The sequence below is a fragment of the Panthera onca genome, chromosome D3 (genome assembly GCF_046562875.1).
Source record: "Panthera onca isolate mPanOnc1 chromosome D3, mPanOnc1 haplotype 2, whole genome shotgun sequence".
NCBI lineage: Eukaryota > Metazoa > Chordata > Mammalia > Carnivora > Felidae > Panthera > Panthera onca.
This window is the reverse complement of record NC_138350.1, coordinates 22356506-22384368: the sequence shown is the minus strand read 5'-3', so window position 1 is coordinate 22384368 and position 27863 is coordinate 22356506. Positions and strand designations below refer to the sequence as shown.

The following is a 27863-nucleotide window of genomic DNA, read 5'->3' as shown; positions in this document are numbered from 1 at the left end:
GGTGTTCTGCGTACTATCAAGTGCTCTGCATTAAGTTGCTGCAAAATCCAGTCCCTGTCCTTGGGGCCTTTATGACGTGGTGGGCAGGGAAACACAAGTACGTGTAAGAAAAGGACAGAATTAGTGACAAAACACAGAGCAAGAGCTGCACATTCAGGGCGGTGGGCTGCGGTGACGAGGGAAGGCAACAGGGAGACCTTGAACAGGTTTTTAAGAGTTAGAAAAACAAGCGGGTAAACGGAAATGAAGAAAGGGACATTCCATGCAAGGACAACGCAGGAGCAAAGAAGAGGCAGCAATACTACATATGATCTGCTCTGGCAACCACATGCAAAGTAGAGGCTGCAAACCAGCGACAAATTCAACAATTCCCACTTGCAGGTGCATGTTACTGGGACAGAGCTTATCCGCAGTGTGTATGTGTTTGTTTAACATCATCTAGCGATCGAAAACAGCGAGATTTAAAAGAAAAAATCCGGATTTCCTGTCCTTTTAGAAAGCCAGTAGACCTGCCCACACTGGGTTTCATTTTCCCCAGCTGGCAGCAATCCTCTGGAGTTTCTGACAGGGTTCACATCACAGCCACTTCATTGCCTGTTGCCTTTTTGACCTTGCCTACTTCACTTACCCCACTACCGCCTGACCCCAGCAGCATCTGAGCACGGGACCCCTCTGTAAACAAAGCCCTTCTGTTTGGAAAGGAGGTTCAGGAAGGGAGCTGTAACAAGGGGAGACACGGGTCCCTAGAGATCCCCTCAAGGAGAGATCTGAATTAGACCCAAGCTATGAAGCCCCCCCTCCGGCTGCCGCCCGGCCTGTGCCTGCACACCTGACATCTTTGCCCACGGTCATGGACGCAATCACTTTCTTTACCGCCTCCTTCTTCTTCTCCTTCTTGTCACTGTTGAGCTCTGCCTTCAGCTCGAAGATCTCCCCTAAAAAAGGAGGGACGCATGAGTGATCCAACCCCACCCTGCCGGGGGGCCACTCCCAATCCTCCAATCCCAAAACAATGAGATTATTTAGGTCCTTGGTCTCAGTGACACAGGCAGCAGAGAAGGACAACTCTTAGGAGAGGAATCATCAAAAGGGAAGCTTGGAGGTCGTGCTAGACTGAACAGAGGCAGCTGTGGAAGCTACAAAGGTTCTGACACAAAGTGTGAGGGCAGGTCCTGCTCAGTCAGATGGTTCAACACGTTCAGAGGAAAGTGCTCCTCAGCCACCCTCACCCAAACCCCCAAGGCAGTGTGTGATGGAATCTGAGGGCTGAAAATTGGAAGGGAGAGCGTAGGATTTGCTCGATTCCCACACTTGGCTTTTCCTGTTTTCCTGAACCTCCAGTTAAAACAGCGCACTCAGGGTTTCACTTCCTGAGCCACATGTGGTTGCTCAGCTCTGAAAATAGGAATTCAGCTGCCTCACAAGGGCTCGAGCACGTAATACACTGTTCTTAAGAACTTGATGATCTGGAAAAAACAAATGAGGAAATAGGGTTGTTCAGGGCCCAGATAACCCCACTGACGGTTACAAGGGCAGACTTTGGAATGAGACAGGCCTCCTGCCCTCACAACAGCAGCCGCCAGGATTTCCTGAGCCTCTCTTCAAGTCAGGTGCCACACTAACTTTTCCCCACTTCTCATTTCATCCTCATGACAACTCTGCATTTCCCATTTTGCAGATGAGCACCTAGAGGCTGTGAGAGGTTCAGAAACTTGCCCAAGAATATGCAGCTAGTAGCAGATAGGGCCGAGATTCAAAACCGGGTCTGCCAGCTCCAAAGCCCACATGCTTGGGCCAACCAAGGACATCCCTTTGCTTCTCTGAACCGGCTTCCTTGTCTGTACTCTCTCTACTTTGACTGGAACAGTGAAGTCTCTCATTTAACACTCAGAAGTAAAATGCTCATCTCAGTGCCAGCACTCAATGCCCTGCATGAAAGGAGACTGTTCTTATTATTAACTTGCCATGTGACCTTTGGCTTAGATCCCTCTTTTGTAGGAGTGTCCCAGGTGGGAAAAAAGCAGAGATCTAGATGGATTTACGGTGAGAAAAAAAAAAAAAAACTTGCAGGTTTTTATCATGACTGAATGATGTGGTGTTCAGGAAAGAACTTAAGACGACAGACAGCAAACAAAGTTAATGAACAGTGCCCAGCACAGCCCAGGGCAAGGCCACACTGAGGATATTGCTCAACAGAACCAGGAGGAATCTGCAAACCTTGCAGTTCAGACTCTTGATTCTACAGGACTGAAGGAACACAGGCCCTTCTCCTCAAGAGACTGAGGGGGCCACGTCTCCCTGCTGCCGGATCCAACAGACCACGAGGACTCTGACCCTGGCTCCTGCTGCAGGGCTGCCCCTGCTTTGCTTAAAGCGTTTGGTCAGATTCAATACAACTGGCCGTCAATTGATGGATCTAGAACATCACCCCAGTTCTAAGAAGACTGGTGAGATGAACCTGGGATCTGCCTGTTTCTGAAATCTCTCTTTCCTCTAATGGGCCCCAAATCCAATCGGTCACCAAGCCTACTGCCTCAGTCACATACCACGCACCCAATTCTCTCTACCCACAATGCTACCCCCACCCCACTGGCTCAGGTACTATTATCTCTCATGGGAGCTTTAGTAACTGGTCTTCCTGCTTCGCCCCAATCTTCACCCTCTTCAAAACTTTATTAGAATCTGCCTTGGACCTCCTCTTGCTTAAAACCATCACTGATGTCTGACTGGGACCCAGGCATCCCTCTACAGACATTCTCCTCAAAAGAAAACCCACAAAAACCCCACCACTGATGCCCCAATACACTTAGCAATAGGTTCACCCCCTCCAGCCCTGCACACCTCTCCAACCTTCCATCACACTCTGGTAACTTGTGCCCATGTGCTTTCCTTGGGCAGAGCAAGAGCTACCCTCCCCTCCACTCTCTTATCTGGCTAGCTCCACTCAAGGTCCTCCCACAGCCCCGGGTACTGCCCCTGTCATAACACCTACCACCCTTTAGTGTGATTACTATTTTTAATAGACTGTCTTCTCTGCTTAACTGCAAGCAAAGCCAGGTCAGAGACTCCAGTTTGCCTCCTCCACCGCACAGGGAAGGGGCTCGGTAAAAACCGGCTGACCAATAATTGAAGTGCTCGGTAAGGGGCAGGCTGCAGGTCCCGGCTCAGCTGTCTCGACAACAGACTCTTTTCATCTGGTCAGCAGGCCTGTGTTCAATCTCACTTGGAAGGAAGGAGGGAGGGAGGAAGGAAGGGCCAGTCAGAAAGAAGCTTACAGGGTTAAAGCACATTCGTCAGCCACTACAACCACCTGTTTTCCAGAAAGCAGAAACAATACCCTACAACATAAGACTAGCTTAGCAAATTTCAGTGCAGCAACTCAGCAGACTTAACATTGAGTCGTTAGAACTGTGGGGAAATGGTTAAGATAATGTCAAATGAAAAACAGGATATAAATTCTGACTTCACGTAAAACATGTGCCCATGGATAAAGACCACACACACACACACACACACACACACACACACACACACAATCGCTGTGGGGTTACTGATAGGATTGTGTGCTTTCTTTCCTCCAGCAAAAAACATCGTATTGAACGTTAGACCATGGGGAACAAACGAGGGCTTTGTTCCCCCCCTACACTTGGAGCTAATGCTCTTCCCTTCCTGAGGTCTAAAAGAAGTGGTCAATTTCTTACACCATCAATACTTCAATTTTCTGGATCCACAAGGTTAAAGATGCTTGGGTAATCCCCACCAATTGCTTCTAGGCCTCCACCCCCTACCGCAAGCCCCACCCCAGCAAGGAGAAGGCAGAAGGGTGGGGCACAGAAAGGGTAGGACGAGACCCCACAAAGAAATAAACAGTACCTTTCTTGGTGGTGGTGAAATATTTTGAGTCGGTCATTTTGGTCCCTTATCTGTGGCCAGACTCTGCAAGACAAAAAAAAGGGGTGACTTTCCATTGTGTCCATTCTGTTTTCAGTTACGGAGCATAGGAGGAGAAGGGAAGGATCCAGCACACATGTGGTGTGGGAAGATAGCTTCTTATCTCTCTCCTGGGAAAAGGGGCTGTTAGATAATGGCTGATCAGATTTTGGAAGGTCATTCTGAGGGAACTATCAAATTTCTGAATGTGCATATCCTTTGACCCAGCAGTTCTACTTTTTTTTTTTTAAACTTTTTTATTTTTTGAGAGAGACAGAGAGAGAGGGAGACACAGAATGCAAAGCAGGCTTCAGGCTCTGAGCTGTCAGCACAGAGACCGACATGGGGTTGAAATTCACGAAGTGTGAGATCATGACCTGAGTAGAGAAGTCAGACGCTCAACAGAGTGAGCCACCTAGGCACGCCAGCAGTTCTGCTTCTAGAACTCTCTCCCACAGAAATACCTGCACACAGATACAGGGGTTTTACTGGAGCACTGTCTGTAACAACACACTGTTGGAAATTAACTCAAATACCCATCAATAAGGGAATGGCTAAGTACTCTCGAGTCCACAGATTAAAAAGCACTTAGTTACAGCCACCCCTTCGTGGTCCTCACTCCACCCAGCACTGTCCTAAGTGCTTCACACAAATTAACCCATTAAAGCCTCATCACAGCCTCATGGAGGTACTCTTGTGATCCCATATAGTCAAATGAGCTTGGAAGATGCCAAACCTGAAAAGATGGGAAGATTTCTTCTCTCCCCAACTTTTCCGAGCTTCTCTAACAGTGGTATGCACTATTCATATCTAGAGAGGGCTAGAATATATCTATATACTGTAGACTCTCCAGCATTCCTCAAATCTAACTGGCCAGTTTCCTCAAAGCATCTGTCAGGACATCTCCCAATGACTTTTGTCACAGTGTGAAGTGCTGTTCTAAGGCAACAGGACAAAATACCAAGGCACCCTTGTTCATTCAACATTTTCTGAGTATCTACTATGTACCTACAATAGTTCACCTTGATGAACAGATGAAGATTAAAGATGCTACACAGGGGCCAAGCACCCTGGATACATGGCAGAGGTTCTTGAGGTGGTTCTAACATTTAGAAGCATCCACTTACAGAGCCCCTATCACAGACAAGGGTTTTACACATATCATCTCATTTAATCCTACCAATAAGATAACTGGTTTTTAACCCTATTTTACAGATGAGGAAACCGAGGCTCAGGGTTAAGTAACTTGCCCAAACATGGATTGTAAATGGCTAAACTGAGAGACGATCTCAGGTCTGCCTGAGCTCAGCAGCTGTATTGTATCAATGAAGGAATTGTTTCCCCTACCTGAAAGGGAGGACGGAGCCCTGACAGGGGCTAAGGACTTGGTCCAAACACCATAAGACCTTCAAGTACAACTGTTCAGTCCTACCTGTAATCTCACACGGTACAGAAAACCACACAACCAAAAAAAATACGAATTTGAATGGAAAAAACTCACTCACATTGTCCCTTTTGTTGCCTCCATGGAAGAGACTTAAACATAGAACTCATCGAGGGCGCTTGTGATGAACACTGGGTGTTATATGTAAGTGATGAATCACTAAATCCTACTCCTGAAACCAATATCACACTACATGTTAACTAATTAGAATTTAAATAAAAACTTGAAATCAAAAAAACATTTAATAAATTCATTACAAATAAAAACATAAGGGCACCTGGCTGGCTCAGTTAAACATCTGACTCTTGACTTCGGCTCAGGTCATAATCTCATGGTTTGTGGGATGGAGTCCTGTGGTGGGCCTCTGCACTGACTGGTGCGGAGCCTGCTTGGGATTCTCCCTCTCCCTCTCTCTCTGCCCCTCCCCTGCTCATGCTCTTTCTCTCTCAAAAATAAAAATAAATACACTTAAACGACAACACAGAATCCATTAACATCTTCTTTCAATGCGTTACTATGCGGGGCAAGATGGGGGTTAATGGTGGGATGGATGTGAGAGGTCAGGATCAGTTCAAAAGTCTCTGGAAACAAAGCTGACATAGCTCCTCTTCAGCCCAACTGAATTCTCCAGACTAAGCTTGTATTCATGGCAGGATGGCAATGAGACCGTTCCCCAACTGAGACACCCATAGATTTCGTCTCACTAATCAAAGGAAAACAAGCATGTGCTGTCTCAGGGCTGCCTTAAATCCTTTGTGGATCCCGTCAGAATAAAGGAATAAAGGCTTCGCTGACAAAACAGTACAAAGAGGAAAACGACAATTCTACTTTCCTTTGGGGATAAAAAGGGATGGTGGCACTTTCCTGTAGGAGGTGCAGGAAAAAGCAGAAGAGACCGTGGCGTCTGATGACGGCAGATCCACAGGGGGGACTCTAGCTTGCAGGCTGTGGCAGCAGCAGTCAGGGCTGTGGACGGATCCACCAGGTCAGCCCGGTCCATGGGTCCATCCATCCTCCTTCCTCACACCCGGCCCAGGGTTCTGCACATGGCCAGTGTTGAGTCTGAGTTGATAGTTGTTAAAAGAAACAAAAAGGGGCCAAGGAACATCCCCAGGAGCCTCAGCTTGCTCTCTGACAGCTCGGTTATGTAACTATTTAGCATTTGTTTCCTACAGGAGCTTTACTTACACTGAAAATAATTTTCTTTTGAGCACACATGAAGCCATTTTCTCAGAGAAATCCCACCAACCTACAGGGGTTTCTTTTGGAGTGTTGAGAATGAGCAGGTAAACAAGATCATGGGATGTCTGCCACACAACAAAGGGCTGTATGGCTTCAGGAGTCACAGGCATGAACACAACTAGCAGTGGTATCCAAAACAGAAGTACCCCATTTCTCCAAGTTTAGTCTAAGAAGAGGGATCAATGAAAGCAAAAGGGGCTAAAAATTATAGACCGAAAGAATCACAGTAACATATAAACCCCTCCATTGCTAAATCCAGAAGGAAATCAAAGTGAACAAAAAGCAAAAACTACCTTAGATGTCTAATGTCTGCGCCGCCCAGAAATTCTTCCTTCTCCAACAGAGGAGGCTGTCGGGGGCTTTCCCTTTATCTACAGGCACAAAACATCTGGGGGCCCCCTCAATTCCCAGAACACAACCTCCTGGGGACAGATCTGTGTTGTATGCAACCACTCAGGTGGAAGAAAGGGTAAGAAGCTTCTCTTTTGGGGGATTAAAAAAAGCAACAGAGGCACAGGGTCAGCTAATTAGACCCCTACAGCTGCTGTCACCCCTATAATGCTGAGCTTTGATGACACCTTCCTTTTATAGGTGCTAAGCAACTACTCACAACTTAAACTGCTACCCAGCCCGGGTGCTGGCTGCTTCTTTTCTCTGCAGTGTCTATTTCGCATATCCCTCTGCAGAGGGCCCAAGGGGACTGATGATGCAGAAACTGTATCCCTCTGAAGTTGTTTCACATATAGGAAAATAAAGTGAAGGAGGAAGGGGTGGTAGGGAGAAGTGAAAACGCTTTTGCAAAGCCACCCAGAGCACAGATTTTAGAAACCTCCTTTCACTGTGGAAGATCAATTGCGCCTGGTTGATCTGCTAAGGGTTCTCCTGTGTCCTTTCTCTGCAGTTGCCTCTTAGATGTCAGTGCAAGAGATTTTTCATTCTTTCTGAAGCAATGGAGAAAACCCTACAGTTTGGTCTAAAGGACCAGACTTGCAGATGCCCCAGGAAAGGCTGGTGCTTTCCCTGGCACCGCTCAGCTATCACCATATGCTGTGTCCCTATTAATGGAGGCCAAAGGGGTTAAAGACCTTGTGTGATGGATCTGATTGCACACATGAGCCACAACTGAAAACAGGCAGCCAATTCAGGCAAGAAAAAGCGTAGGGTTTGGATTCCATCTTTGGAAGTGGCAGGACGCACTTTAAAAAACAATTAATTGGAGGGAATTTTTGGTTTGGAAACTGCTCTGGCCAGTGTGATGAGTCACTTTTGCTAAGGAGACAGCATTCTGGGCTGGGATACCCCTCATTTTCAGCATTTACAGGCTAAGGAATGCCTCAAGGGGAGGGAAAGTCAAAATTAAAGAGGGGTACACTTGGAAAGACTGGTTCTGTCTCTGAGGAGCCACAGATGCTGTGCTCACCTTAAATCTACCTTCCCACACTTGCGAAGTTATGACTTTGATCCCATAATTCCAGGACGAGTCCCTAGTAATTTTACTTAAAAAAAAAAAAAAAAAAAAAAAATCCTACCCACACTCCTGCTTTCCCCTGCCACCAGGCTTAAAGCAAAGAAACTGAGTAACAGAGTAACAAAGCCTGAAATGGAGTAGTTTTATGTTTTCTAAAAGAATTATAAAGAAGTCCTTGGTAAGGGGGCACCTGGGTGGCTCTGTTGGTTGACTTTTGCTCAGGTCCCAAGCACGCAGTTCGTTGAGTTTGAGCTCCACATCTGGCTTACTGCTGTCAGCCTGTCAGAGCAGAGCCAGCTTCAGATCCTCTGTCCCCCTCTCTCTGCCCCTCCCCCACTGCACTCTCCCAAAAAGTAAGTAAATATTAAAAAAAAAAAAAAAAAAGTCCTCAGTAAGAAACACTGACACATTGGCTAGGACAAAGATGTAATGCAATCTAAGAGTGGGAAAATGAGGTCCTAGGAAGAAGATGGAAGAAAAACTCATAAAAACATTCCCAGCTAAAGACTTTGAAGTTTAGCCACTGGAGTTAGAGTTAGATCTAAGGAAAAAAGTCCTCAACACTTTCTAAATTTGTGAGTCTTCACATATCCCATTGTAGTTTTATGAGCAAGAGATAAAGAATCTCTTTTTGTGTTTTAAGCTAATAAAATGTATTTAAATGTACAAAAAATACATGAAGAACATTGAACATATTTTAAATTTTCTCCAAGGTCTCAAAATTGCTAATAACGGTAATAATTTTCTTTTCTTTTAATCATTGGTATTTTTTTAGTAGACTTCATGCCCAGTGTGGGGCTTGAACTCATGGCCCTGAGATGAAGAGACCGAGCCAGCCAGGTGCCCCAACAGTAACAATTTTAAAGGAAAGAACACTGAATTGATATTAGTTTACTTCATCTCTATGATCTAATTCCTCTCTTGAAAAATGGGGACGTCAGCACTTGTTGCTCTTAGTTCACTCATGTCTTCCGACAGGGGACAGCGTGGGAATGAAAGCACACTGACAAGTATAAACATTGTAAATGTTGTGGGATGCCATTTACATGAAATTCTAGAATAAGTAGAAGAGCAAAACTAACTTATGGTGGTAAAAGTCAGACCAGTGGATGCTTCTAGCTGAGAAGGACTGTCTTGAACCGGGCACAAAAGAACTCTAGGGGTGGGGCGCCTGGGTGGATCAGTTGGTTGAGGGTCGACTTCGGCTCAGGTCATGATCTCATGGTTCGTGGGTTCGTGAGTTCAAGCCCCACATGGGGCTCGTTGCTGTCAGCACACAGCCTGCTTTGGATCCTCTGTCCCCCTCTCTCTCTGCTTCTCTCCCACTCATGCACTCTCTCTCAAAAATAAATAAAACATTAAAAAAAAAAAAGAACTCTAAGGGTGATGGAAATGATCTATTTTTATTTTTTTAGGTTTTTTTTTTAACGTTTATTTTACTTTTCAGAGAGAGAGAGAGAGAGAGCGAGAGCGCGCGAGCAAGGCAGGGACAGAGAGAGAGGGAGACACAGACTTTGAAGCAGGCTCCAGGCTCTGAGCTGTCAGCAGAGCCCAACGTGGGGCTCGAACTCACGAACCGTGAGATCATGACTTGAGCTGAAGTCGGACGCTCCAGCCAACCGAGTCTACCAGGCCCCCTATGATCTCTCTATTGACGCACTACTGGCCAGACTATATGCTCAAGAGCTGAGCATTTCACTTGGTATAAATCATACAAATATTGTATTTTTTTAAATAACAAAATAAAACTCAATGCTGAAGAAGAAAAATAGAAAATTGTATACTCTAGAGGAAATAAAGCCTTTCTGAGTATGACATTAAATCAAGAAATCTAGGAGTTCAATTATACAAAAATTAAGTTTTCCTGCATGGCCAAAAACATAATAAAAAAACCCAAAAATATGATAAACACACACAAATTTTAATCATATTGCAGACAAAAGCCTATTTGCCTTAATACATAAAAAGTGTCTAAAAACAGAATGGCAAAGGATGCGGTGTGTTTGGAGAAAATGAAGAACAATGGTTTAAGCTTACTTATAAGAGAAATTGATAAGCTTACTTATAAGAGAAATTGATGAAATACCATCCATCAGCCACTGGACTGGCAAAGACCCAAAAATCTGATAATATGCCATGCTCATGCTGATGTGGGAAAAAAGACACCCTCATATGATGCTAAGGAGGGTCTATATTGCTACAGTCTCTACATCAATTTGGCAACAGCTCTGAAAATTGCAAGGTGCTGACCCTTTGACCCAGCAAGTCTGCTTCTAGGAATTTGTTTTATTTATATTTACACACACACACACACACACACACACACACACACACACACACACACACATTGCATAGATCATGTGGTTATTCGTGTAGCATCCTTTGTAACAACAAACTATTGTAAACACCTTAAACGTCCTTCCACAGAGTGCTTGTTTAAAAATTATGGCACAACATTGGGTGCCTGGGTGGCTCAGTTGGTTAACTGTCCGACTTCAGCCTAGGTCATGGTCTTGCCGTTCCCGAGTTCAAGCCCCGTATCAGGCTCTGTGCTAACAGTTCAGAGACTGGAGCCTGTTTCAGATTCTGTTTCTCCTTCTCTCTCTCTCTCTCTCTGCCCCTTCCCCACTCGCGCTCTGTCTCTCTCTGTCTCTCTCAAAAATAAATAAACATTAAAAAAAAATATGGCACAACAGGGCACTTGGCTGGCTCGGTCAGTGGAGGGTGTGACTCCTGATCTCGGGGTTGTGAGCTCGAGCCCTACTTTGAGGGCAGAGAATACTTAAAAAAAAGAAGCAAGCAAGCAAGCAATCAAGCAACAAGCGGACACCTGGGTGGCTCAGTCGGTTTAAGTATCCAACTTCGGTTCAGGTCATGATCTTACAGTTTGTGAGTTCAAGCCCTGCATCGGGTTCTGTGCTGACAGCTCAGAGCCTGGAGCCTGCTTCAGATTCTGTGTCTCCCTCTCTCTGCCTTCCCCCGCTCATGCTCTATCTCTCAAAAATTAATAAACGTTAAAGAAATTAAAAATAGGGGTGCCTGGGTGGCTCAGTTGGTTAAGCGTCCAACTTCAGCTCAGGCCATAATCTCACGGTCTGTGAGTTCAAGCCCCATGTCAGGCTCTGTGCTGACAGCTTAGAGCCTGGAGCCTGCTTCAGATTCTGTGTCTCCCCCTCTCTCTGCCCCTCCCCTGCTCATGCTCTGTCTCTCTCTGTCTCAAAAATAAATAAAAGCATTAAAAAAAATTTTTTTAATTAAAAATAAAAAAAAAAAAAAAAGAAAGAAAGAAAGGGTAAGCAAGAAAAGTTAACAGTAGTTTCCTCCAGAAAAGAAGCTGGATTGCCAAGGGATAGTGTGAGAGACTGACCTTTCATCACTCACCAGCTTCTATCTTGGGAATTTTCTACCCTGTGCATATATCACCTCTTTTTTTTTTCTTCCAAGATTTTATTTAAATTCAAGTTAGTTAACATATAGTGTAGTATTGGTTTCAAGAGAATTTAGGGATTCATCACTTACATATAACACCCAGTGCTCATCACAAGTATGTATCACCTCTTTCAAATATAATGCAGGGTTTTTTAAAGTTTATTTGAGAGAGAGAGAGAGAGAGAGAGAGAGAGCACGCATGTGCATACGCACAAGCAGGGGAGGGGCAGAGAGAGAGAGAGACAGACAGCAGGCTCCTGAAGCAGGCTCCAGGCTCCGAGCTGTCAGTGGAGAGTCTGCTGCAGGGCTCAAACTCACAAACTGTGAGATCTTGACCTGAGCCGAAGTCAGACACTTAACTGACTGAGCCACCCAGGCACCCCAAATATAATGCGGTTTACAAAACAGGGGAGCATCTGTTGAAAGCACTGTTCCCAGCCCCATGCTTATCCTCAGTCTCAGCTCAAACACTCCAGACCCAGAGGGGTAGAGGTCTCCCCGACATTTGACTCAATCATATCATGGACTTCTCCACAGCCCTCCTCATGACTCTAATTTGGGGTCTGTCCTGTTTAATGCTGTCAACCCAGTGACTGGCACTATGCCTGGCACATTCCAGGAGCTCACCAAATGTTTGCTGACAAAATGAATGAAAACGCTCCCAGAGAAGTCACAAAACCAGGGGCCTATAACAAATCAAGATAAGAGGGCTCCCTGATGAGACCAGAGAGTGACGATGGGGCAGACCAGGGCCATAAGCCTTTGTGGATAACTTTTAACAAACATGGCAAGGCTGACCCAATGCCAAGATAGCTGCCAGGAAATCTAGCTTTGCTACCAACAGCTGTATGACCCTGGGCAAATCCCCTCATCTCTGGGACTTACTTTTTCCAATTGTCAAATAAGAAATTGTTTCCAATTGTCAACCAGATCAATGGCTTTTCAAGCCCCTTCTTCTTTTCAAACTGTTTAAAACAAAAACATGACTGCCCTGGTTGACATAAGACTGGGGGACCTACAGCCTAGCTCATTCCAGAATGCTCAACTCCCCTCCTTCACCAGGGGCCCTTCAGGCAACCCACAGTTCCAGGGACAAGAGTTTCGGCCTATTAAATGACAAATAAACTCCCTCCCACATCTCACGTTTTCTGATTCTCTGCTAGATGAGAAATCCATTTTCTCACCAATGAGTGTTCTTCCAGGCTATCAAACTAGAGGAAATGAAGCATGATCATTCTCAGAGCATGACAGAAGACGTTTCCAAGGGACAAGAGAAAACAAATGCAGAATGCAGCATGGCCAGCAAACCTTATTAGGTCTTCAGTAAGAAGGAAAACAGTAACAAGCCAAGCAATTCCCCAAACGGCCCGCCAATGGCCAGGGAAAGGACTTTTCTAGTCTCAGAGCAGTGATTCGTTCCAGAACAACCTATGCTCTGCAATCGAGAGGCATGAAGTTGGCGGCAGTAGCACAGTCCGCTACGCATGGTGGGCACTCAGTGAATTAACAAGGGAGATCATCAGTACCGTGAGATGAGCCAGAGAAGCAGCTTTAGGAAAGGGAAAGGGGAAGGAGATATTTGGCAAGGTCTGATCCAGCCGCCAAGACTCATCTCTGAATTCAAGGATATTTGAGCAGGGGAAAAATGATCCCTGAAAGTCTGTGTTGGTGGCTTCCAACTTTAGTGCTGTTTAAAATTGTCACCGTTGGGGTGCCTGGGTGGCTTGATTGAGCGTCCGGCTTTGGCTCAGGTCATGATCTCACACTTTGTGAGTTTGAGCCCTGGGTCAGGCTCTGTGCTGACGGCTCAGAGCCTGCAGCCTGCTCGGGATTCTGGGTCTCCCTCTCTCTCTGCCCTTCCCCAACTCACAGTCTGTCTCTCTCTCTCAAAAATAAATAAACAGGTCACTGTTAAACCCTTGCCTGATGAACAGCTGTTCAGAAGCCTGTTCTAGGCACATGTTAGCTCAGGGACTGTCAAGACTAAGCTAGGAAGAATGAATAAGAGGGGTTAGGGTGGTGCTGTTTCTTCTTCGTTTAGAACAGAAAAGCCAAACTTAATCATCCCACACGTTTGGCTGTTTCAGTTCTGTCTCAAAGCCACAGGTTGATTCATTCACAAATATTCCCCTACTCTGTGCCACGCTCTGGATTATGTGCCTGCCCCATGAAGCCGAGAGTTTATAATAAGAATAATGATTCTACTCACCACCCAGCAATCACTCATCACTGTTCACTTATCTGACTGGCCCTCGTAAAAGGAAAAAGGTCCTGGGGCACCTGCGTGGCTCAGTCGGTTGAGTGTCCAACTTTGCCTCAGGTCATGATCTCATGGTTCATGAGTTGGAGCCCCACATGGGGCTCCATGCTGGTGGTGTGGAGCCTGCTTGGGATTCTCTCTCTTTCCCTCTTTCTCTGCCCCTTCCCTGTGTGCACTTTCTCTCTCTCTCCCTCTCAAAAATAAACAAAGTAAAAAAAAAAAAAAAAAAAAAAAAAAAAAAAAAAAAAAAAAGGAAAAGGTCCTCACAGGTAAGTCCTAAAGTTCACTTTATATACAGGGAAATAGGTAAGGCCAACTTGAAGATTAAAAGGTGAATCAGCAGTAGAGAAACCAGATTTCAGACTTTCTCTCTGAGACAATGTGGTCACCAAACTCAGACAGACAGGCTCTTTCAAGTCGGTTCAAGAATTGTGAGAAAATAAGCTGTGTTCATCTTTAGGCTTGGCATGAAATTCAGAACAAAGGTGGCAGTGCTAGTCGTAATGGCAAACAGATGAGCACCATGGGCCAGACACTGTGTAAAGAGCTTCGCATTTAATCCTCACAATAATCTGTGGAGAAGGTACTGATAATATCACAAGTTTACAGATGAAGAAACTGAAGCCCAGAGAGATCAAGGCATTTGTCTGGAGTCACACAGCTAGAAAACGGTAGCACTGACCCTCTCTATCCCTGCCTTATAATAGGTCCCACAGGTCCCATTCTGTCCAGCAAGGCAACTTCTCCTGTCTGAATGAAGCCCTGGTAGAAACACACACACTCCAAGCTAAAGGATACGTGAAATATGTTGCCACACATCCCTGCAGAGTCCCTCGAATGTTGAATTACAGGTTATTTCAGGGCCAGCCCATCCAGCTTGGACAACATGAATGTCAAGTTTGGTAACGTGCCTAGTGAGAGCCTGTCTGGATGAGCGTGCTGAGTTATGGGCCTCCTGGGATTTGAATGAAAAGTGACTAGCCAAAATCAATCTCCTGAGACCCACTAGCAATTAAAACCTCAAAATGAAAAGGAAGTAAAGGCAGGCACATGCCATGTTCTTATGTTAGCACTGGGTCTCTAGAACCTATTTCTAGAATTGCATGCCAGTTTTCAACTATCTATAGACAGTAATGTTTGGAAAGATCTGCTATCAAGAAAAAGAGGCCAAAGACTATAAAACAAGGTGCCTCGAGATCTCAGTTTTCCCATCTATACAATGGGAATACTTTCTGAAGATCTATCAAGTGTTGGAGTCATCCATTCAGCATGTGTAACAGTGTGGGGCACTGTCAGCTCTGAGATGGGATTGTGCCCCACACAGGAGCATGCACACAGCAGACAAAGGACAGTTTTCCCTCTGGGATCTTACAGATGCAGAGGTCAGGTAAAGGACTGCGGGTGAACGGCAGAGCAATCATGCCTTCCAGATGAGTGCCACCATTGCTCAGATGAGGAGGGTTCTGTGAATGAGAGAACATCCAGGGACGCCCTCTTAGAGGAACAAGGCTTGCCTGGATAGGAAAAGATGATCACATTTGTAAAAGGAGGGCTGAGGGTGACCTGGAAAAGACCCACAAGATGCTAAACCGCTGAGGCTAAACCGCCAGCAACACTGACTAGGGTGTAGGCTCTGTGCTAAGTGGTTTATAGCCCCTCTCTCATTTAATTCTCAAGGTAACCAACCCATTTATAAGTGAGGAATTAAAGATGCTGAGAGAGGAGTGACTTATCCAAGGCCAAAACCAGCCTGCGTGTTCAGGAGTTTGTGAGAAGCCCTGCCTGGCTGAAGGCAAGGACTTGGGAAGGAAAGGAGTAGATGAGGCGAGGCAAAGAAGGATGAGATTCACAGACGGTCTTGGATGCCAGAGCATGTTAGATCCTGCAGGCAGAAGATGCAGTGATCCTGTCAAAGGACAAGTCTCACGCTGACAAGCATTTGACACTGCTGATCACTCCCTCTTCCTTGAAACACTTTCTTCCCCTGGATTCTAGGATGCTGTGCTCTCCGCCTTCCCCTCTATCCCACTGCCTGCTCCTTCTCAGTCTCCTTTGTGGGTTCTTCCTCGTCTCCCTCTTCTTCAATGCTAGAGGGCCCTAGGCCTGGTACCTCTTCCCTTCCCCACCAATGTTATCTGGCCTCTTTGGTAAGCTCACCCAGTGTCAAGGTTTTAAGTATCATCTACATGCTGACACCCACAAGTTTACATCCCTAAACCCAACCTCTCCCGTGAACTCCCAGCACAGATACCCAAATTGCCTAATCGACATCTGAACTTGAATGTCCATATAGCTAACAGGCAGCTCAAACTTAACAACTGACCTCAAGCTATAAAAACCTCAGTTGCCCTTGACAACACACACCCTCCCTCACATCCCACATCTAATCTATCAGCAAATCCTACTGGGTCTACCTTCAAAATGAATCCAGAATCCATAAAGCGGATTCACTACCATCACTACCACCAGGCCCCAACCTACCATCACTCTTTATTGGGATTGCTACCAAAGCTGTTTCCACACTGCTTCCAACAACTCACTTTAGCAACAGGCAGAATGATCCCATTATCGTCTAAGGCAGAAAGTGCCACTCTTCTGTTCAAAATTGTCCAACAGTTCCCTGCTTCACTCAGAGTAAATCTCTACCATGAGAGATTTTGAGGCCAAAATCTCTACCATGGCCTCATGGACTATAAGGCCAGTATGAGATACATCCCTTCTGTCTCATACCACCCATTACTCCTTTCAACTCTTTTCCCAGTGTTTTCCCCATCATTCTCTCAATTCCAGCCACATGTGCCTCTTTGCTGATCCTTGAACACAATAGGAGTGTTTCTATCTCAGGGCCTTTGCACGTGCTGTGATGGTCACTTTGCCACAGAGGCTTTCTTCAGATAGTGTCATGGCTCAGTCCCTCACCTCTGTCAAATCTCACTCAAATGTCACCTTCTCTGACCACTTTATTTAAAATTGTACACATCCCTGGGGCACCTGGGTGGCTCAGTCGGTTAAGCATCCAACTCTTGGTTTCAGCTCAGGTCATGATCTCACGGTTCATGAGATCTAGCCCTGTGTTGCGCTCGCGCTGATAGTGTCCCTTACTCTCTCTCTCTCTCTCTCTCTCTCTCTCAAAATAAGTAAACTTCAAAAAAAATTGTATACATCCCCAACCAATCCCCCAACTCCCTCTTTCTTTCCTCCTTTTGTATTTCTTCAAGGTACTTATCACCAACATACTATAAAATTTATTTATTAAAATTTTTTTAAGTTTATTTATTTTTGAGAGAGAGAGAGAGAGAGCACAAGCAGAAGAGGGGCAGAGAGAGAGGGAGACACAGAATCCAAAGCAGGCTGCAGGCTCTGAGCTACCAGCACAGAGCCGGATGTAGGGCTCGAACCCACAAGCCGTCAGATCATGACCTGAGCTGAAGTCGGTCGCTTAACTGACTGAGCCACCCAGGCGCCCCTATAAAATGTATTTATATTGTCTATTTTTTTTCCCCTCCATAATGTGCTTCATGAAGACAAAGATTTTGTCCATTTTATTCACTACTGTGAAGCTCCTAGACTGTTATCTGGCAAACAGTAGATGCTCAATAAATGTCTGAACGATTAGTGCTCAACTCTCCACTCCAGGAAATTTCAAGTTTTGTAAACCAACCTCAGCTAGAGACCAGCTTCCCCTGTTCCATTTACAGGGTGTGCCAGCATCAGAAATGCGTCTTCTCTGGCTGTCAAGCTATTTTGACAAAACTGAAGTTGAAAATGCCAGACCCTGTAGCCCATGTTACAGCCAATCAATGGAAGACAAGTAAATAAAGAAAAGAGAGAAGAAAAGGCAAAAGGGGAGAAGATCAGGTGGCAACACCTCCAGCGGGAGAAAGGTCCAGGCCATTTCCCTCAGTGAGGCCAGATCGCCATGCCCTGCTCCCATGGGCATCGGCTCAGAGACAGGGCTGCAGGAGGTGGGGATGAACTGCTGGGGGCAGGGTGCTCGGACACAGCTATGAAGTGAGCACAGGCAGGCCCTTCCCTCTGCCTGTAACCCTTTAGGACCACAGGCCTTCTGTGTCCTTTGTCAAGCTCTTCACTGCCTTTGCCCTTGCTGAGCCTTCTGCCTGGATTATCCTCTCCAGCTTCTAGAGTGGCTGCTCCAACTTATCCTTCAAATATCGGCTTAGATGACATCACTTCAAAGACACGGTCCTGAGCTAAGTAGGTATTTTCCTGTCCTCACCCTCACCCCTGTTCCTAGTCACAGGTTTGCTGAGCACCTCCCTCCCATGTACTGTAAACAGGTCTACATGCTAGGGACGCAGCAGTGAATAAGTCAGATAAAAATCCTTCCCTTCATGGAGCACGCATTCCAATAGTAGACAGGGCCCACGAGTACCAAATAAGTACAAAATATACTATCTCTGAGAGTGATAAATGCTATGGAGAAAAAGAAAGTAGGGAAGGAGGATACAGAGTGTGGGGGAGGGGAGGAAAAGAGGTTGAAATTTAACCAGGTGGCCGCCTTGAGAAGGTGACAGGTGACACTGGGGAAAGAGCCTTCCAGGCCTAAGAAGTGAGAAGTGGGGATGTTTGAAGAACAGCAGGGAGGCTGAGTAAGCGGTGGGTTATGAGGTCAGAGAATGGAGGGGGCCTTCCAGGTCAGGGTAAGAACTCTGGCTTTCACTGAGCGAGGTGGGAGCAGCTAGAGGGTTTTGAGCAGGAGTTCTGAGATCGGACTTACATTTCAACAGGGGCTGGCTGCTCTGCCTGCTTCCTTCATGGCTTATCAGTTTTTCTAATTATTACATTTGTTTTCTATTTCCTCTTTGCCTCCCCCCCAACCCCACCCCATTCAAATGCAGTAAGCAACCCAAGCACAGAAATTAACTTGTTTACCTATCATCAATCACACTTAGCCCAGTGCCAGGCACACCGCAGGGCTCAATAAATACTGAATGAATAAACGCCAAATGTGTGACGGCTCTGTCCTAAGTGTCTCAACATCCAGCCTCTCAGCCCTTAGAGACCAGAGGATGAAGACCACAGGAGCAGACTCGCCAGCTAATGAAATTTTGTCATTCCACTCTCAACATGCTTAAGGCCCTAAAAGCAATTAGGTGTGGCAAAGAGTATGTGTCACCCAAGTCTATTTCTCTACAGAGCTCTGCTTTGACGAATGTTTTCAGTACTGAAAGTGAACAATGCGGGACTGGTGTTAAACCTTGGAGACCTGATTTCCAAATCTACCATCGTCCAGCTCAAGTCCACAGAGGAGATGGTAAATCTGGGAGAGCAGTCACTAAGGCAGGCATCCTGGCTGCTGATGAACTGTGGGCATTCTGGAGTCAACCAGCCATACTCTTACCTTCACTGGAAGGGGGTCTCCCAACTTCGGGGAAACCCTCTTAATGGAGTCAGGCTAAAGACCCGAAAAGGATGAGACTTGGGAATCTAAAACCACAGCCAAGCTCAGCTCCACTAAATAACAGGGGAGACAATCCAAGAACAAGGGGTTGGGACAGGAAAGGTGGCTACAGCAGGTGTGACAGGGGCCCTCCAGGGCGTCTACACAACTTAAGAAGCACAAGCATACCACCGCTGTAAAACAATAATTGCAATGTCACATACCTGAGGGATTTATGAGGCTAAAACAGGTCAATACATACAAAGCCTCCAGCAGTGCCCAGCTCACCAAGCGCTTGATGAATGTAGCCACTCTTCCTACTACCTAGAGAGAGTGGTTACCACCAGCACCTCCTTGCCGCTCCCCAACCCCAGGTCTCTGGAGGCCCTGAAGCACTCTGGTGGTTGGCTGGGTGGTAGCAACAGCAGCCCAAGAGGAGTAATCCTATCACTCATCAGATTTCTCCCTATTCCCCTGGAGTGATATGAGGATGGACAGGAGATCATCTGGAAAGTGCTTTGAATTCTTTAGGAATCAAGGAATCCTAACAATTCAAGGCGACATTCATTCATTTACTGAACACTTACTGAGCACCTACTATATGCCAGACATTTCACTAAGTGCTAGACACACACACACAGTTAAGACAAGTTCTCCCCAGGGATTAAGAGCTGTTTACTTAGAAGACAGCCAAGTGAACAGACAATGACAACCCATCGTGATCAGTGACACAGGACACGGTGGAAGTTCAGGCCTGCGAGGTGGGGGAGATGATTAGATAGGAAGCTCCAAGTAGTGGTCCAGCAAAGAAAGAGCCATGTGTGTGACAGGGAATGGTGTTCAGGCAGTGAGGACAGCACAAAACAGAGACAGAGGTAAAAAGAGTTGGAGGCTGCAGAAGTGGCAAGCAGCTGAATTTGACTGGAGCTTGGGAAGAGATGAAGTGAGGAGTAGGACAGATAAGGCAGGAGAGCTAGGCTGAAGTCAGCCCAAAAGGCCTTGAAGGCCACGATAAGGAATGTGAGTTTTAGCCTGAGGGCAATGAGGAGCCACTGATGGATAATCAAGCAGGATTATTTTTTTAAGGATTTCCCAACTGCTCAAGTGATATTTTCTCTCCGGTGTTATTTGCTTCTCTCTGTGTGAAGAGAAAAAAAACAACACAAAAACCATTTCTGGGCTGTGATCACTCTTAAGCAGGAAAAAAACAAAACCCTGTTCAGAAAAAGAAATATCTACATGACGTTGATGTCCTCTCAGCTTTCATAATTACACAAACGTGCAAAACCCACACCCAAGCCATGCTTGCTCACTGTCAGCACATGAGACTCTGGTGCCAGCCGTGAGGGTTTTCTGGGAAGTGAGCAGTCAAGACAGCAACAGTTTCAGACGATGACCAGAAAAAGATGAAAGGCCAGAGCCAGTAGGGCCAATAGACTAAACTTGTCCTGAAACTTTTAGGAAGTGAAACAAGAAGGGTAGTAGTAGTCCTGTGTATACAAAGGTCTCTGCAAGAGGAAGTAACACCCCACAAAGCAGGGTTGACAGCCTTCCTCAGACACAGGCCCCCAGTAGGCACCAACTGCCTAGAGTCAAAGCATCCAACCACAATAACAGTCTCTGCACAAATTTCCTTATCTAATACACACACACACACACACACACACACACACACGCAGGAGACTACCGGGGGTTGGGGGAGAGGAGATGGGGAGAAGGTGATGGTCACTATCATTTTAGAGCTGAAGTAAAGGAGGCTCAGCCCAAGTAAGTTGTCCCAGTCATATTACCAGGAAGCTGCCGAACTGGGGTCGGAACTCAGAGTTGACTGATGGGGAGTCAGGCAGTGCTTTTTCCATTACACCTCTGAGCCCTTCCAGTTGCCCAGGGTGAAGCCTCTGCTCAACCCATACTCAACAACCTCTGAGGGATCTGATTCTTTGAGAACTATTGAAGCTTTTCTCCATGACAATTTTTAAGAGGTTGGAGGAGGCTGGTGGGCTCAACTCAGGACAGGGAGCCAGATGCTCTGCGCTCTGCTCATGTTCCCACCATCTGGGACAAGCAGCTTCATCTCGAATCCTCCCTTGGAAGGATGGGGATAAGGTGACAATATTAAGTTTCTGTGAATTCAATGGAACTGGGAGAACAGATCATAGAGTTAAAAAAAAAAAAAAAAAAAGGTACTACAGTAATTATATCACAGCTTTCTCCAGAAGCATGCGGAAACCTTCACGGGTTCACTAAGGCTTGTAACACCCAGCAGTGGATAGGAAGGCAGCAGGTCCTTCTCGTGCTGCTGTCAGGGAAACTGAGGCAGAAATGAAGTGAATGCCTGCAAAAGAACAAGGCTCGGACTCACAGAGTCTAGTCCTCCGGCCATTAAATGACCTCACCATCTTCCAGGCAAATGTGCTCTCCCCAGCCAAGAAGCCAAGGGGTCTGCACTTTTCTCAGAGAGACAGAGACCCTTCCCTTGAGAATGTTCTTCAAGAACCCAGGGCCAAAAGATCCCCCTAGGTGTCTCATGCTTTCTTTCTTTATTCCAAAAGGAATGCGGCTCAACCACTCTTAACAGTGGGTCTGAATATTCCCAAATTAGCTTCATGGATGGCCTGTTTTGTGTCTCACAGTTCTCAATAGTCAGGAAAAACTTCCATTTCTGTCCCGAGTGGTAATCACTTACAGCAACAGCCTGCAGGATTGTTTCATCCTAAATATGTGAATCAAATGCCCCTTATGAAGATTAGATGCAAAGTAATAAGACTACACTTTACCTGGCTGTGAATAAACAGAATGACAGCTAACGATACTAAATAGCCCCTACACCCCAACCTTGCTCCAGCCTCTTTGGTCTCTGCACTTTGCAGGTCCCTGAAAGCCCTGGGGAAGAACCCTGGCTCTGCCTACACTACAGGATTGACCTTACCATATGTGATTCAACCTCACTGTGCCTCAGTTTCCGTGTGGAGAAAATGGGGATATCAACAACAGCTACCTCACGCGGGTTGTTGTGAAGTTTACATGTATTGTATGCAAAGTGCTTAGCACAGTGTCTGGTCCGCAGTAGGAGCTCAATAACCAGTAGCTGGCATTTCGTCAGTATTTTTAACATGATTACAGGTGTCCCCAGATAACCTGTCCACGAAGCGCCAAGGGACAGATCAAGCCCAAGCCTACCGCGGGGCAGGCGGCGCAGGGCCGGTTCTTGATTTTTTTTTTTTTTTTTTTTTTGAACCTTGGCAAACTGATAAGGCCCTGAACGACAGGGAGGCCTCAGAATGTGAAGGGGGAAACCAGGACCCGAAGAGGAGTTTCCCGTCTGGCCAGAGGCGGGCTCCCAGGGGCCTAAGTCTAGGAGTCTCTCCGGAGGACGCCCCAGGAGGGGCTGCGGGCTGGGGCGGTGGGGATTCAGGCCGGCGGCCAAGTGGGCGCGAATGAATGAACCCGCAGTCCTTCTGCCTCGTCGGGGGTTGGGAAGCCACTCTCGCCCATCTAGCGCCCCGTCTTCTCCGTGACCTCTGACCCCACAAGCCCCCTCATCTCAGACCACCGCCTCCCCACCCGTGCCCCGCCGGACTCCCTTCTTCCTCACCCGAAGGTCCGAACGGCTCCCGGCGCCACGGCGCGGCTCGGATCGCCAGCAAAATGTCCGCGGCCTCGTCCTCCCTCTCCCCCGGTGCGTCCGTGCCGCCGGCCGCTCGGAGCCCCACGGCTGTCACCTGCCGGGCGGAAGTGAGCTGCCCGCGCGCGGGCACTTCCGGTGGACGCACGGCTTCGGGGCGGGGTCAAGGGTGCAACACCGGCGGGGGTGGTGCCCGAGGGGCGGGGCAAGGAGGGGCGGGGGCAAACGGAATTAACCCCTCCCCAGCAGCGGCGCTGCTTCGCTGCTGCCTCTGGTGGCGCGCTGAAAAGGAGCCAGCTAATCGCTAAGTAGCTTAAGGTGATGGAAATGGAGAAGGTCGTACAGACAGACTTTAAGGGCCATCTTTCTTTTGTGTTACAGACGGGAAAACTGAGGCTCTCAGAAAGGCAAAGTTTTGCTCAAGATCACTTACCTTATGAATGGAAGAGTCAAAACCAGAGCTGTAATTCTCCATGTACCTCCAAGGAACTTCTATCCAAGAGGAACTTCATAATATCCCGTTTTCCCTTTTGCTGGGTCTGCCAGGACATCAATTCCTATAATCATCTCACTCTGATACTTTCTCCTCCTTATAGATAATTTTTTATCATACCCCCTTAAAAAAAAAGCCCGATGCCCGGCTGGAACTCACAAACTGTGAGATCATGACCTGAGCCCAAGTGAGACGCTTAACCTACTGAGCCACCCAGGCACTCCAAAGATACTTTTTTTTTTTTTTAAAGATTTTATTTAAGTAATCTCTACACCCAATGTGGGGCTCGAACTTACAACCCCAAGATCAAGAGTCGTGCGTTCCACCGACTGAGCCAGCCAGGTGCCCCAAAGATACATTTGAGTCTCTGTTTTGCTAACCCAAGCTGTTCAGTTACCTGAAGCTTTTGTCAAGACCAGAGAGAAGTACATGGCATATGTGTGTAGTTTGCTTCTATAGGATTTGATTGGTCTGTTTGTAAATTGATTCATTACTTAAGAATTCCAGTAGATAATAAAGTGCGATTGAATATGATAGTTTCTAATATTCCCTTAGATGTACCTAATTTACCAAAGGAAAAATCAATTTACCTGATGCTCTTCTAAGGAATTATGATACTGAAGGTGCGAAGGTGGTTATTTTCTTAGTCTCTTTCAAAACACTGGTATTTTTATTTGGAATGATTACTGGGAAGAGTGAAATGTCTCTTTTATCTATGAACTTGAAGCATACCTGGAATTTACCAGTGCAAGTGCCCATTTTAGAATTTTGTTTCCATGGGGCACCTGGGTGGTGCAGTCGGTTAAGCGTCCGACTTCAGCCAGGTCAGGATCTCGCGGTCCGTAAGTTCGAGCCCCGCGTCAGGCTCTGGGCTGATGGCTCGGAGCCTGTTTCCGATTCTGTGTCTCCCTCTCTCTCTGCCCCTCCCCCATTCACGCTCTGTCTCTCTCTGTCCCAAAAATAAATAAAAAAACGTTGAAAAAAAAAATTTTAAAGAATTTTGTTTCTTAAAATAATCCACTAATGTTTTGAACATTTTCATCATTTGGCTTCTCTTTCTTCTAAAGAATAATTAAATCTTAATTTGGCATTGGACCCTTTTGGGCTGAAATCTGCATGGGGCCAATAGCAATATAAATAGTTCTTTAATGCTTTCCCCGCCCCTTTACCAACACTTAGCAAAACAGAAAACTCTTATGACACATCTTGTCAGAAAATAACAGCCTGCCCTGTGGCTAGGTATCTTCTGCTCTTTAATCATTTAAAAAGGTGGTTGGACATGTAGGTTTCTTTGTACATAATCTACCTGTTAAGAAAGATAATCCTTGGTAGCACTTTATGCTTATGGTAGTTCTGGATATTTTTGTTACTTATGGGGAAATAATGGCAGCTCTCTTAGGTTCTGCTGAGAAGTAGAATAGGAGCTATTATTTTTTTGAAGGACAAACAGATCACAGGGGATTCTAAGAAAGTCTGGAGAAAGCAGTACATATTTGCCATCATTAAATATTTATTTGTATTTATTGAAAGTGTGTTTTGGTTTTTAAACGTGTATTTTGCTTCATTTTTTTTTTTTTTTTTTTTTTTTCACCTTGGCAGTGGAGAGTTTTATTTTCAAAGAATGAAAAATGTTTGGGTTGGGGCACTTGGCTGGCTCAGTCAGAAGAGCATGCAATTTTTGATCTCGGGTCATGAATTCAAGTCCCACATGGGGTGTAGAGCTACTTAAACAAATAAAACTGTAAAAAATGTTTGGGCTGGGTGCCTGGGTGGCTCAGTCGGTTAAGCTTCCCACTTCGGCTCAGGTCACGATCTCAGCTCGTGGATTCGAGCCCTGCATCAGGCTCTGTGCTGACAGCTCAGAGGCTGGAGCCTGATTCAGAGTCCGTGTCTCCCTTTCTCTGTCCCTCCCCCGATCTCATTCTTTCTCTCAAAAATAAATAAACATTAAAAAAATAAAATAAAAAGGAAATCTATATTTTAAAAAATGTTTGGGTCGGGGTGCCTGTGTGGCTCAGTTGGTTAAGCGTCCTACTTTGGCTCAGGTCATGATCTCACGGTTTGTGGGGTCAACAGCTTGGAACCTAGAGCCTGCTTCGGATTCTTTGTCTCCCTTTCTTTCTCTGCCCCTCCCCATTTGTGCGCACGCGCACATTCTCTCTCTTTCTAAAATAAATAAACATTTAAAAAAATGTTTGGGTTATATGCAGTAAGTAGGCTGTTCATGCACTGATGACTTACTTTTAACCTGTCCCTTGGCTAGAAGCAACAAAGCTATAGATATTTGCCTGATTTTTTAGGAAACTGATATTTTTCGTACCTCATGAACTATTAGTGGACCTGTGGTCATACTTAATAAACTCATATTTACGTCATACTTTCATTGCAAATAAAGTTTGAGCTCCATGCCCCTTTCCCTTCCTATTTTAGTCAGTGACAAAATAAGTATTTTTTTTAATATACTGGAAAATGTGAAGATCTGTAATTAGACCACTTACTAAATGATAGGAATGGATCATAGTTAAGAATTTGTGGGGGCACCTGAGTGGCTCAGTCTGCTGAGTGTCTGACTCTTGATTTTGATTTAGGTCATGATCCCAGGGGTCATGGGATCCAGTCCTATGTGGGGCTCCTCGCTGAGTGTGGGGCCTGCCTAAGATTCTCTCCCCCTCTCCCTCTCTTTCTCTTAAAAAAAATAATAATTTGTGTTTTCCGTGGGGCGCCTGGCTGACTCAGTCAGTAGAGCACGTGACTCCTGATCTCCGGGTTGTGAGCTCAAGTCCCGTGTTGAATGTAGAGATTACTTTAAAAAAACCTTAAAAGAATTCTAGGGGTGTCTGGGTGGCTCAGTAGGTTGAGCATCTGACTTCGGCTCAGGTCATGATCTCACGGTTTGTGAGTTCAAGCCCTGTGTCATGCTCTGTGTTGGCAACTGAGAACCTGGATCCTGCTTTGGATTTGGTGTCTCCCTCTCTCTCTGCCCTTCCCTTGCTTGTGCTCTCTCAAAAATAAATAATCATTAAAAATAAGAATTCTTTTTTTGTTATTTTTTTAGATGTTTAGTTATTTTTGACAGAGTGCAAATGTAATATTCTTCAGGAATTAATATAATTTTTTTTTTAATTTATTTTTTGAGAGACAGACAGAGAGCAAGCTGGGGAGAGGTAGAGACAGAGGGAGACATAGAATCCAAAGCAGGCTCCAGGCTCCAAGCTGTTAGCACAGAGCCTGATGCAGGGTTCGAACTCACAAACTGTGAGATCGTGGCCTGAGCCAAAGTCGGACACTCAACCGACTGAGCCACCCAGGCGCCCCAGGAATTAATATAATTTAAAAGAGTCGAGGAATTTGATATACTGTGAAAATAAAACATAGCAAAAAAAAAAAAAAAACAAAAAACCACACATAGCTTTGTTTAAAAAAAGGTTTTACTGGGTAACCAATATCTGCATTGTGGAGAAATGGAAATATACTAGGAAGCAAAAAGAATAAAAGTCATCAGCAATCTCACTGTGCTGAGACAATCACTTTCAATATTTTGGTGAATATCCTTCTAGACTTCATATATCAGTTGGTATTTATTTTATTTTTATTTTTATTTTCTTATTAGAGAGAGAGAGAGGGCACAAGAAGGGAAGAGGGGCAGAGGAAGAGGAGAGAGAGAATCTCAAGCAGGCTCCACACTTCGCGGGGCTCAATCCCACAACCCTGGGATTATGACCTGAGCCAAAATCAACAGTTGGACTTTCAACCAACTGAGCCACCCAGGTGCTCCTCAGTTGGTATTTTTTTAGTTGAAGTACAGTTGACACATCATTTAGTATTTTTAACTCACTGATATACATAAATATAAATATATTTCTACATGGTGCTTTCTAATTCCTGTATAGTATTCCACTGTATGGATGGTATTGCAGTTCTCAAAAACAATCCCCTACCATTGTACACTTAGGTTGCCACCAATCTATTAATATTATAAACTTAATAAATAAGCTTCTACAGCCAAGTCTGTATGTCCCATCTAATGCAGATATTACTTTGTAATAGTTATTATAGTTTTATATGTTTAATCAGTCTCGAGTCCTTTCTGTAAAATTTATTTTGAAATAGTTATAGACTTATAGGATTGCAAAACTAGTGCAGAGAGTCCCATGTACCCTTCACCCAGCTTCCCTCAACGGTGACACTTTATATATCAGCAGTATAATATCAAAAGCAAGAAACTGACATTGGTACAATACCAGTTGCCTAAAATTACAGACCTTACTCAATGTTTAAATGCTTCTCTGAAGTAGGCAGGGGACAAGTAGAATAATTTTATATGTATGTCCTATGTTCCGCATGCTATGCACAGCTGCCTGGAGGAACTACCTTCCCCTGATGATAAATGTTGACAAATGCTGTCAGCCTCGCCAGAAAACAAACTTTCACTGGGAATGTAACGTGGAAAGAGAAGAATTATCCAGCAAAACAAACCGACAAACCTAAAGGTACCAAGGTGGAGAGCATATGTGAAAGTGTCAAGTTAATGGTAGGAGCAGTCAGAGCTTTAAGATTTCCAAGAAGACAGA

General features: G+C 45.5%; 1 protein-coding gene across 7 annotated transcripts in view; it reads right to left on the bottom strand.

The window, feature by feature from the left end:
- AP1B1 (adaptor related protein complex 1 subunit beta 1) overlaps window positions 1-27863 on the bottom strand; it is an 83960-nt gene that overhangs the window by 31864 nt on the left and 24233 nt on the right. For 2 of the 7 annotated variants that reach the window (XM_060612792.3, XM_060612793.3), the window contains exon 2: window positions 3874-3936. In XM_060612792.3, the coding sequence (XP_060468775.1) occupies window positions 3874-3936 (63 nt within the window). Of the gene's footprint in view, window positions 1-829; window positions 936-3873; window positions 3937-15145; window positions 15237-22769; window positions 22927-27863 lie in introns of those variants that run through there. The other 5 variants (XM_060612795.3, XM_060612794.3, XM_060612797.3 and 2 more) reach the window with 5 other exon arrangements.